Source organism: Haplochromis burtoni, unplaced genomic scaffold (genome assembly GCF_018398535.1).
Source record: "Haplochromis burtoni strain Fernald_Lab_line unplaced genomic scaffold, NCSU_Asbu1 Contig_95, whole genome shotgun sequence".
In the NCBI taxonomy this organism is placed as follows: domain Eukaryota; kingdom Metazoa; phylum Chordata; class Actinopteri; order Cichliformes; family Cichlidae; genus Haplochromis; species Haplochromis burtoni.
In genome coordinates, this window is record NW_024582456.1 from 287191 (window position 1) to 299004 (window position 11814).

Genomic DNA, 11814 nt, shown 5'->3' on the forward strand with positions numbered 1-11814 from the left:
TAAATGTAAAATCAAGTCTCAGATTAAGAGAAAAAAATGAAACCTGGTTAATATATATATATATATATATATACATTTTTTTTCTTTAGAGATGTGTTTTATTACCTGTCAACGATAGTAAGGTAACATAACACCCTTTTATTTTAAAAAACATTTTTAGAATGGAAACGAGATATGCTGTAAAAGGAAAGGGCCTGGGAGCTACAAGAAAAATATTAAAACCAGTCTTTTCATGGATAAGGAAGCATAACAAGGTAACTAACAATCAAACTGCATGGTAAACCATTGTTTTGAGGATATTCTTTGGTTGATTTAAGACACGGGTCAAAACCGATCAGTTAACATAAGAGATAGTAACGGAAAGGTACCGCAAGAGGAAGGTTTAAACCTCCTTAATTTCCAGGAAACCTGATGTTTAAACATGTTTTCTATTTTAGCGTGAAATGTCCCTTTAACGACGCAAATGCTTTCTTTTGCGCATGCGCGTTGCGCAGGTCTCCTCGTGATGACAGTAAATGACAGCAGCGTTCGCTAATGAAGAAGGCAGTGTGAGACCGCTAACCGCCAACAAACGCTTGACTGACTCGAGAAATCTTATGATCAGCTGTGTTTAGAGGAGGTGGGAACAATTAGTACGGACTAATTACGTTTGGTAAGTGACTGATTTTATGGTAACGCGTATTGTTGTTCACATTTGGTCCACTCAGGAGCTTGCAGCCTAAAGCTAAGCTAACGTAGCTGTCGGGCTAGCTCATCATTAGCTTGACCTGCTCGCAAACGTTAGCCCAGTTTAACTTGGTTAACATTAGCAGGCTACTACAAAATTAGCCAGTTCACAGGGCTACTTTCTTTCCGCGTCCCACAAATCAGTGCATCCGCAAGTTCGTCTTTACTGGAAGCAGTGTGACACCTGGGTGCCCCTTGTTCCACTTTCCTTCATAGCTTTTAGGTGGCAAATACCGGTCATATGGTTTAATTGATAGGATTCCCTGGTCGTCTTGTGGTGATCTACTACAAGTTAATGGAGCAGGCGTTTACGGGCATTAACATTACCCATCTCGATCTGCTGGCTGCTTGGCCAAATCTCAGGAGTGGAAACAGCATCAAATCAAGGACACTATAAACACACAAATGCACGGCAGTTAGAAAATGTACATGTTTTATTCAGATTTTGTGTTAGATATGCTTTCACCCACTCAAAGTGGGTGCCGTGTCTAAAGTTGTAACGTAAAAACATAGGTACAAACATGATATTTGTAACGTTAATGCTTGTTAGGCCTTAGGATATCAGAAGCATGTTGTCATTGAACACGACTATTCAAATAAGCGGTACATGTTTCTGGCAATAAGTAATTATCGCTCGGTTTTGTCCGTTATTATTATAGTAATTACTGGTAGATTACAAAAAATGAAGCCGGTTAACTCAAATTTAATTCAGCCTGTTCGTTGCCAATTGCAAAATGTGAAACGTTGCTCCTTGTCGTGTTATGTCTTTAAAAAAAAAGTTGTAATTTTTTTCCTCCAAGGTTAAGCTTAATGACAAAAATCACAACACAAACATAGACGTATTTGTTGTACAGTACAGTGCAGTAAAGTCGTAGCATCTGTAAAATAACTAGAGCTACAGTTTACATGTCCTTAGTTATCTAAGCCCATAACTCCCATATTGCTCATCACGTCATGCTTTTTTGTTTATAGCCTCAGTAGTCACTTTCAGTTTAAGTCTTTACTAAAAATTGAATGTGATTCAGATCTGACTGAGGCTCAGCAAACAGGACTTTATTCCTCTGTATTTGTGACTACAAAGTGCCTGACCAAGGTTCAAGTTTTTCAGTCTGAAACCTCAGCTACAGTCCATTCAAATGTGTTGCTCAAAATGCTCAATAGTAAAGCAAGCAGGCAGCAGTGGGGAGTCATTGTTAGTTAATCCAGATAATAATAATAATAATAATAATAATAATAATAATAATAATAATAATAATAATTATTATTATTATTATTATTATTATTATTATTATTATAAATTTGTTGTAATACAATGATCTGTAGCCACCCCTCAGGTGATGTTTACTTTTATTCTTGCTCCGTTTCATTTCGTGTTTCATCAGTTCTTGTCCTGATGCATTAATAAAGTGTGTGCTGGTTAAATTGGCTAAACCTGCAGCGAACGGTCAGTTTTTACTCCTTCAGAAAGGATTGAGGTTCAGGAAAAATGCTGAGAAAGGTCACCCGTAAACCTCACATATTTGCTGTACACTATCTGCCTGCTGAGCAGTTTAAGAAATTCTGAGAAAGGGAAGTGTGAAGAGGATGTTTGCTTGGGACCGCGGATACCTTTTGTGGAAAGTGAAATCCTTTAAATCTATAAATAAAAAAACACTCAGTTCTGTTGGTTTGTGTGTGTGCTCATGTAGTGGGTGGAGTGGGCTGTGATCCAAACACCTTTACTCCGATGCTGAGATATTTACTAGAAGTAGGAAGCGCAGAATAAGTCCCAGAACATTGTCCACACTAACGGTGGTGTCTTGATACAGCCCCTTTTAAGACAATAATTTATCAAACATATCTGTGTAACCGAATGAGAAAAATAAACCTGGAGAAAAAAGCAAGAATAATGAGAGATTTATTTATTTATTTATTGTATTGTGGTGTGGCATTGTATCATTATTGTTATCAAGATGGAGTTTTGCTAATGAGTCATTTCAGTTAGCTCCTTTTTGCTCCCTGTCTTCTATTTTCCCCTCTGAGTATCTTCTTCACCACAACCTACTTAACTTCTGCTCACATTATCCTCCTTCATTTAATAAGCACCATCAGAATTTTTTTTTTCTCCTAGACTTGCCCTGGCATTGATAATAAATTAAGGCGTTTAGAGATGTTATGAGTGAACACTCGGTCCTCTCGTGACTCATGTTAACAGATTTCAGTGGCTGTCCTGCCACGACTTTTATTCTCACATGCAGCTTACAGAGTTGAAGATTATGCCTTCCCTCAGTGTCTGTTGTTTGGTTTCTCTTCTGCTTTAGAGTTCCTCTGTGCTCTCCATGACTGACTCACCAGGTAGCTCTACTCTGTGGATTGTATTGACGCTCGCATGCACATGAGGCTGTGGCAAATGGCAGTAAACCTCTCTGCTAGACACTTAAAAGCCTAGTTGCTTTTTCACTTCTGTCCACATATGTGAGGAATGTGCTTATTCAAGAAGATGAGCGGCTCAGTGGAAGTGCGCCATAAGTGTGCTTGTAAGCCAATTACCTGTCAGTGACTTACGTTCAGATCTGAAATGACTTTTGAACTGAGAGAAAATGACTTTTTTGTCTTTATTATTCTGATCTGTTAATTTACAAAGGTCCAAAATCCAGAGCAGTTTACAGTACAATAAAGACCCAACCAGGGATTTGTTGTTCCAATGTATTAGTATCATCAGTAGTGGAACGGGAAAAGTCAACATCACAAAATGGATAAGCCTTTCTGTAACCACTGGACTATGGCAAAGTTTGGAAATGATTGGCACCTCTTTTACTAATCATTGGTTAATCATTTTGGTCTTTTCCAAACCTTAACGGCTGACTGATGTGGGTTTTTCTGTTGTTGTTGTTTTTTTTGGCCTTTATGTTGATAAGCACAACATCTGAAGCCTTAGTTCACACTGATCATTAATATTTGACATTTTGTAAATAACACAATTTGTTAATTAATAGAGAAAATAGATGATTGAAAGTAGAGATTGGTACTGACAGTGACTACTCCTTGGCCTTCTTCCTCCTGCTTAATGTGCAGACTCAGACTGGCAGACTTGGGGTGAAACTAGGGCTGGGCCATATTATACCGTTCACGGTAATACCGGTATAATGTTAGGCAACGATAGGAAAATGAAATATCGCGATAGAATATGAGTAAAACGCGCATGCGCAGTGCCTTTGTTTTCATACGCACATGGCCGATTGTTGAGTGAAACAGATGAACCAGAATTGGTTTGTAAAAATGGTGCAACTTCAGTGATGTGGAACTGGTTTGGTGTTTGTCCATCAGATACACGACAAAGCACATTTTTTTTGCAGAACATGCAAGCGGCCGTCGTTATTGTCGGACTAAGATGCTCTTAAATCTGGGAGTAATCTGGGTCCTAAACCCCCCTCTTCAGGTCAAACGAACACTGCAGCATCACTGAGAGTTAAAAACTGTCTAAATTCTTTCATCTTTAATAAAACGATCAGCATTGCTGCTTTACCAGGTGTAATTATGAAGTTTAGCTTCCAGGCATCCATGAAAACAAAATTTATTACATTTAACGGAGTTAGAAGTTAGCAGGAAGCTAGCGGAAGTTAGCTCGCTAGTTTCGCTAGTTACCCAAGCATGATATTGCATGTTCTGACTGAGCGATTTCTGAAAAAATTCAAACGTACAGCTCTGCTATCACTTCCAACATAAATGAAGACAGGAAACTAAAACATGTGACAGATTTTTTTAGCGCCGTGTACGACATAAAATCGTTTCGAGGTCAAAAGGCACACGGGATTATAAGGGGCACTGTCGATTTTCAGAAAAATCAAAGGATTGATTTTAAGTATGCCGTATTTTCCAAACAACACGATAATAACGACGGCCCGCTAGCATGCGCTACCAAAAATAGTGCTTTGTTGTATATCTGATGGATGAAAGCTAAACCAGTTCCACACCACTGGAGTTGCAGCATTTTTACAAACCAATTCTGGTTCATCCGTTTCATTTAACGATCCACTTTCGCTCTTCTCATTCTGTGTCGCCGCCATGTGCGTATGTAAACAAAGGCACTGCGCATGCGTGTTTTACCCATATTCTATCGCGATATTTCATTTTCCTATCGTTGCCCAAAATTACACCGGTATTACCGTGAACGGTATGATATAGCCCAGCCCTATTCAATATAACGATATATATCGGATGACGATATAAAAACGTCTATCGTTTAATTTTACGCTATCGTTTGTTTCATGGTGTCGCAAAATAAACTGTTTACGTCAATATTTTTTCATCGTTTTGATGGCTATATTAATTTCTTAAAGTTCTCTATTTCTCTTATATTTAATATAACCACACTACGGACGGACAAGCGCCTGTTTTTACGCGTTATGGTTAGCAACAACGATGGTAACACCATTGCGTGTCCGCTTGTTTATGTTCCACATAAACCTTTCACAATAAAGCTCAAGATCCTGTTGAGACTTTTCAAAATAAACTGAATCACGTAAAAGAGCAGATTATTTACGGATGAGAAGTAAAAAAGAGCCGCCAGGTGCTAAAAAATAAACCTTAGACTCAAACGTTAGAATAGGCTTTTCCCCGCAGCACCCTGTGTAATAAATACTCACAAAGAAAACGGAGGCTGTTACAACTTATGTCTAAAAATGTATCGTTTCATGCATCGGTTAAAACACTCGACTCCAGCTACATGACGCGCAGCTGGAAACACTTCACGCAAGTCGAGCTGCCCGAGATTCACAGAATTTACAGAAAATGTTACATTTTTGTGATTTATATCGCTATCGGGACGATAGAATTCTTATATCGGGATATGAGATTATGGTCATATCGCACAGCCCTATGTGGCATCACTGAGAGGTAAAAGCTGTCTAAATTCTTTCATCTTTAATAAAATGATCAGCGTTGCTGCTCTACCAGGTGTAAAAATTAAGTTTAACATCCAGGCATCCATGAAAACAGAATTTATTTAAATTTAACAGAGTTAGAAGTTAGCAGGAAGTTAGCTCGCTAGTTTCCACTTAAACATGATATAGCATGTTCTGACTTGCTATATCAAAAATTCAAACGTACAGCTCTGCTATCACTTCCAACATAAATGAAGACAGAAAACTAAACAGCAGTGACTTTTGTAGGGTTACTGAAGTTGGGCTAACTGGTGATCGCTAGCAAAACAGTTACGTTAGCATAACATTAGCACAGTGAAGCTGAAGGATGAACACTAACTTTTTTCCGCTCGATAAAAGTTAACGTGAAGGTTTCTGGTGGTTAGGGACAATTGCAATTGCATGGCAGGATGCTATAAAGGGACCAAACTTCAGTCAGGAGAACAACTGAGATAATCCATCCACAATACGAGGTTAGTCATTAATATACTGCAACAACATGGGAATAGAGCAGCTGCGAGAGAATTCAGCATTAATGAATCAATGGTACGGAAGTGGAGGAAGCGCAGTTTTTGGCTTTCCCCATATTCCAAAAGTGCTTCGTCTCTTTGCTATTACTGTCGCCCGGCATAATTTGCAGATGATGTTGTTTGCAGCCGCTGCAATGCTTTCGACCAAAACGGGTGCAGCTTGATGACACCATCAACATGCTCTATCGTGGTTAGGTATAGTCAAAATCTCTACCGTTGGCCAAATTTATATCGTTTCTACCGTATACCGTTTATACCTCCCACCCCTTGTAGCTTCTATCTCCTCCTTTGGCCAGCTTATCATCACAGTGGGGTATCTGATCACAGGCGTGTTGATTGCCCAGATCTTGTTCTTCACATTCAGCTGACTCCTCAGGAATTGCCAAGCTAAGATCCTGTAGGACTTTTATATACAGACAAACTGGTGATGGCTAACTAACAAGACATAGGAGTGGTGGACAAGCAGAGGAAAACAGCCCTAGTGATAGATGTAGCTATACCGAGTGATAGCGACATCAGGAGGAAGGAACACGAGAAGCTGGAGAAGTACCAAGGGCTGAGAGAAGAGCTCGGGAAGCTGTGGAGGGGGAAGGCAACAGTAGTCGCTATGGTAATTGGAGCACTCAGGGCAGTGACCTCCACACTGGGGGAGTGGCATCCCTGGAACAACATCTGAGATCTCTGTCCAAAGAGCACAGTCCTAGGCATCTGTTAGAGGGCCCGAGCTTGAAGGGATAGAGATCGCCTGCAGGGCGAGTGGGGAATTTATTTTATTTTTTTAGATGTGTAAAGCTGGTTTCAAAACGAACAACAACATCACATCTAGGTTATGCAGACACGCGTTGTTGACATTATGTCTACGTTACATGTATGTTGTTTGTAACTACATTATGCTAAACAATTTTTAGTACAGTGGGGTGACTGGAATTTAACGGCATACATGTCTGTAAATAAGTGTTCATCAAGCAGTTATAATAATAGAGCTTACAATTGATTACTACTTCTTATACACAAAATATGTTGCTTGCAAAGAATAATAATAATAATAAATGTCTTTATTCTAGTGCTGTAAGTGTTAACCTCGTTAAAATGACGTCATAACCGCATTAACGCAGCAAATCTCCGTTAGCGAGTTAACGTGGATCGCCCTGTGCGTGGGGCTGCACGGCGCCAACACGTTAGCGCGGGTAGCTCGTTAATGCGTTAGCGCGGGTAGCTTGTTAATGCGTTATTGCCGTGCAGGCCCACGCACGGGGCGATCTACGTTAACTCGCTAACGGAGATTTGCCGCGTTAATGCGGTTATGACGTTAGCGTCATTTTAACGACGCTGACACCACTACTTTATTCATTTCTTTGGTGTTTCTGATCAGCCATTTTTACCATTTGACTATATATAGTCACATAATGCTATAATGCTGCTTTTAATGAAAAATGTAAACATAAAAATGATGAATAGTGAAGTAAAAGAATCGCTGTTTGTTCTTTGCCATGGGAATTCAATGTAAAGCCAATCATTAAGTCTGCATAACCAATTTGATTTGCCTGGTGTATCAGCTCTAATGTTGTAGTTGTCTGTTATCTTCCGAGCAGTGACGCTGTCCTGCAGTCATTCCTGCTTTTAAGGCAGTTTTCTCCATTAGTCTTATTCTTCTTCTCCTCCCAGTGCCTAAACTCCTTATTTTAATCGTTTTTTTAAATGTTTGCAACCACACACAAAGAGGCTTTTGTGGATAGAATTAAGGAAGAAATCATTCAAATTTCACGCATTCTGCTTGGATTATGTGTTTTGGCTGTGTATGAGTGGCAAAGGAAGAATGATTTGCATTTTCTGCTCTGTAGCGCGTCCCAGAGCTTGTGACAAAGCCTGCTTTTGCAGTTGTCACTGGGCCAGTCTGCAACACACACTGAATGCAAATGATCATTTTCCTTGTATGATGTAACCATCATGAACAATGTAGTATGCGGTGTGATCTTAATTTTCTGGGAATCTGCCCATGAGAGGAAAAAAGAAACAGATTTAAAATTTTCTCCTTCAAGGTCAACCCCTTGTGCATCTTTGGACCACTTTTAGGACTGTTGACAGTTCTGTTAGGGCTACCTGTACTGTGTACTCTGCAATTATTTAACCAAGGATCTCAAAATACACAGAGGTCAAACATAAACTTATTTCAAAATAACCCAAATTTGAGTGGAGGTTCATCACTAGTGTTGTGAACTGGGTCTCTGGTCATAGCCATTGTGTACTGGCACACCGTGCATTGAAGTTTGGACCTCAATACTCAATACAAGAAGAGGATCCTATAGTGGAGGGCAACGAAATTTAAAGTGTTGTTTTTCTTCTTCTCGGGGGCCGATTCCCAGAACTTTTTGATCATACCCCATATTAAGCCAATTCTTTAGAGAGAAAATGATCTGCTATAGAACAATTGCAAACCATTAGAATACTACTCTCTACATATACTTCATTTCATACATATACTTGACCCTTCAACAGCACGGTTGCCTGTGTTAGAACGTTACAATAACTGCCCAAAAAGTGACTAAAAGACAGTTTCTCCATTTTGTTTGTTTAAAAAAACAAAACAAACATAAAAAAAAGGAAAAGGTAAATCCTTTCAGTTTCAGCACTTTATAGTTTTTCCAGGAATTTAATCCTTCACTTTCACAAAGTTGAGACTTACAGGAAACTGAATAAAATGTAACATGTGTGGCAAACAGTATTTAATAAAACCAATAGCATCATTTTATTGGACCCTGCCTGGTGAGTTCTCACTTCCTCCTACCAATGTGCCCTTGTGACACAACTGTGACTGAAATATCAGAAACTTCTGTGTGTGAAATCGGTGCAGTTCCCCTGATAGAAACCTTTCTCTTGTTGATGTCACGGTTGATAAAAGTTTTATTTTTATTTTTATTTTTTATAAAATGTCTATTTAGTTTTAGTTCCACATACTATACCGATTTACGTTGTTTCTATTGGATCTTGTCTCTTTCATGCTCTAGTCATTTGCCTCTCTGCCTGAGTGAGCTGTTGAAGATGGTGAAGCCAGATATCCACACTCTGGCCCACCACCTGAAGCAGGAGCGGCTGTATGTGGCGTCAGAGAAGCAGCTGATCCAGAGGCTCAACAGTGATGTGCTGAAGACAGCTGAGAGGCTGTACCGCGCTGCATGGATCGCAAAGCAGCAGCGCATCAACCTCGATCGTCTCATTCTCACTAGGTTAGATCTACTGTCACGATTCACTGTATTGTTGGCGAATAAGAGAAAAGTCCCTAATATTTTGTATTTTTAACCTATACGCAGAGAGCAATGTAAAAATTACAATTTATTTGGGAGAGAGTTAAGGAAAGTTGGGCATTTCCAAGATTTGACTTGGTTTGCAGAAAGACATTTTAGCCAGATTGGTAAGTAAAACAGAGCTAGATGCAAACATTTTAGTGCAATTCTAAACTTTTAGTTGAGTTTGGTCTTTTTAGGCAGGAAAAAATGGAAAGATTAAAACTGCTGTTGGTGGAAGGAATTCTATAAAATGTGGTAATGACACAACTCTGTTCCACAGTGCTGAGGCCTCTCCGGCTGAATGCTGCCAACATGCCAAAATGTTGGAAGATACACAGTTTATTGATGGCTACAAGACTCTGGGCTTTCATGAAACAATCTATGGAGAGTTCTTGGCCAGGTTGAGGGATAATCCCCGGCTGGTTGCATCCTGCCTGGTGGCAGGAGAGAGGCTGAACCAGGAGCACACTCAAGGTGCCATATATACAGTCTTCACCTCACTTTATGGCAACTGTATCATGCAGGAGGATGAGAGCTACTTACTACAGGTCAGTGATCCCACCTGCTTCTGCTGTTACACATTAGTAACAGTTTCATAGGTTTTCAGTGAGATAAGAGGTTTTCATCTGGTTCATCCATCTTTCTTTCCAACTACCAGGTGTTGCGGTATTTGATAGAGTTTGAGCTGAAGGAGAGTGACAACCCTCGTCGTTTACTCCGACGGGGAACCTGTGCCTTCAGCATACTGTTCAAGCTCTTCTCCGAGGGCCTTTATTCCGCCAAGCTCTTCCTCACTGCCACCCTACACGAACCTATTATGCAGCTTCTGGTTGAAGATGAGGACCACCTGGAAACCGACCCAGCCAAAGTGACGGAGCGCCTCACTCCGGCCCAGCAAGAGCGCTACGGAGAGAAAGGCTCTGAGGGCTACAAGCAGAGGGTGCAGGCAGCTGTCGAAGCGAACGAAGCCAAGCTGGTCGCTCTGGTCAACAAGTTTATCGGTTACTTGAAGCAGAACACCTACTGCTTTCCTCACAGCCTGCGCTGGATCGTGTCCCAGATGTACAAGACTTTGTCATGCGTAGAGCGTCTTGAGGTGGGAGAGGTGCGCACCATGTGTACAGATCTGCTGCTGACCTGCTTCATTTGTCCAGCTATAGTTAACCCAGAGCAGTATGGCATTATCTCAGACGCACCGATCAATGAAGTGGCTCGCTTCAATTTAATGCAGGCAAGTGGCGCAGCACGTTTTCTCTTTGTAATGTCATATACACGGCCATTCTGTTGTGGATGGGTTTACAATGTTTTTGTTTTGCCATACAGGTGGGGCAACTTTTGCAGCAGTTGGCAATGGCCGACGATGATGCAGACCCAAGGCGGAAAAGCAGTTTGTCCAAGTTTGATAAGGTAGGTCTGTTTCTGTAAACAGAGTAATGTGTTTTTTGTTTGGGTTTTTGGGGTTAAAAAATGAGGGGCCTTATGTACTAAGATGTGTTTTCTGGGTCTCTGTTTGGCAGAGTTGTGTTGCTGCTTTTCTGGATGTGGTGATTGGCGGAAGAGCAGTTGAAACCCCACCCATGTCCTCAATGAATCTTCTAGAAGGCCTCAGTAGGACTGCAGTCTATGTTACTCATAATCAGCTGCTTTCTCTGGTAGGCTGTTTTACAGTTACAGTATATGTCCCTGTTATGTGTTTTGACAAAAACAAAGTACTTGCAGGTTAATCGTTGGTATGTTATCAAATTTCGAAAATTTAGCTACTCTATTGAGCCACTCGAAGGTACTTGAAAGCCAATAGCAGGATGAGATGGCTCTAATTAATGTATTAGAGAAATTGTTCTAAGTATCCTACATATAGCTCTGTCTGACTTGATGGGATATGCATTAATACATGGATGTTTATCATAAAGATCATAAAACAGATCAAATGCCTTTTAGTATGAAAGCTAGGTGCGGTCATTTACTCCAATCACTGCAAAAATAACTTTGTAGATGAACTGAAGCCGTGTGTAACTCCACACTGGGAACCAGTTTAGGTTTCCAAAGAACTTTGACAAATCCAAATTCGCCTTTGAGATCAATCGGATGATCCTGGAAAATGCTACATTCTACTTCCTGCTTACACTTCAGGTTCTAAGGACTGTGAGGACTTCATTTTTGATAGATATAATGTGCTCTGATCTTGATCGGAGGCTTATAAATAAATACAATCTGGCTAAACTATTCATACACAAACATTTGTTCTTTGAGCAAAGCTGAGCAATTACTCAAAGCTGGAAACGGAGTAGCTTATATTAGTAACTTTTAAATTCTAAAGTAAATTTCCCTGCAGGAATCTAAATCAAGCTTTAGTGGTATCAAGAAGCTTAGTGC

The 11814-nt window shown here is 40.2% G+C and overlaps 1 protein-coding gene across 4 annotated transcripts in view; it reads left to right on the forward strand.

The window, feature by feature from the left end:
* The first annotated feature begins 486 nt into the window (after nucleotides 1-486).
* The window catches only part of gapvd1 (GTPase activating protein and VPS9 domains 1), a 32948-nt gene continuing 21620 nt past the window's right edge, over nucleotides 487-11814 (forward strand). For all 4 annotated transcript variants that reach the window (XM_042222782.1, XM_005926903.3, XM_042222783.1 and 1 more), the window contains exons 1-6: nucleotides 487-652; nucleotides 9163-9381; nucleotides 9722-9989; nucleotides 10100-10672; nucleotides 10765-10848; nucleotides 10959-11093. In XM_042222782.1, coding sequence (XP_042078716.1) covers nucleotides 9197-9381; nucleotides 9722-9989; nucleotides 10100-10672; nucleotides 10765-10848; nucleotides 10959-11093 — 1245 coding nt within the window. In that variant the 5' untranslated portion in view covers nucleotides 487-652; nucleotides 9163-9196. The remainder of the gene's footprint in view (nucleotides 653-9162; nucleotides 9382-9721; nucleotides 9990-10099; nucleotides 10673-10764; nucleotides 10849-10958; nucleotides 11094-11814) is intronic.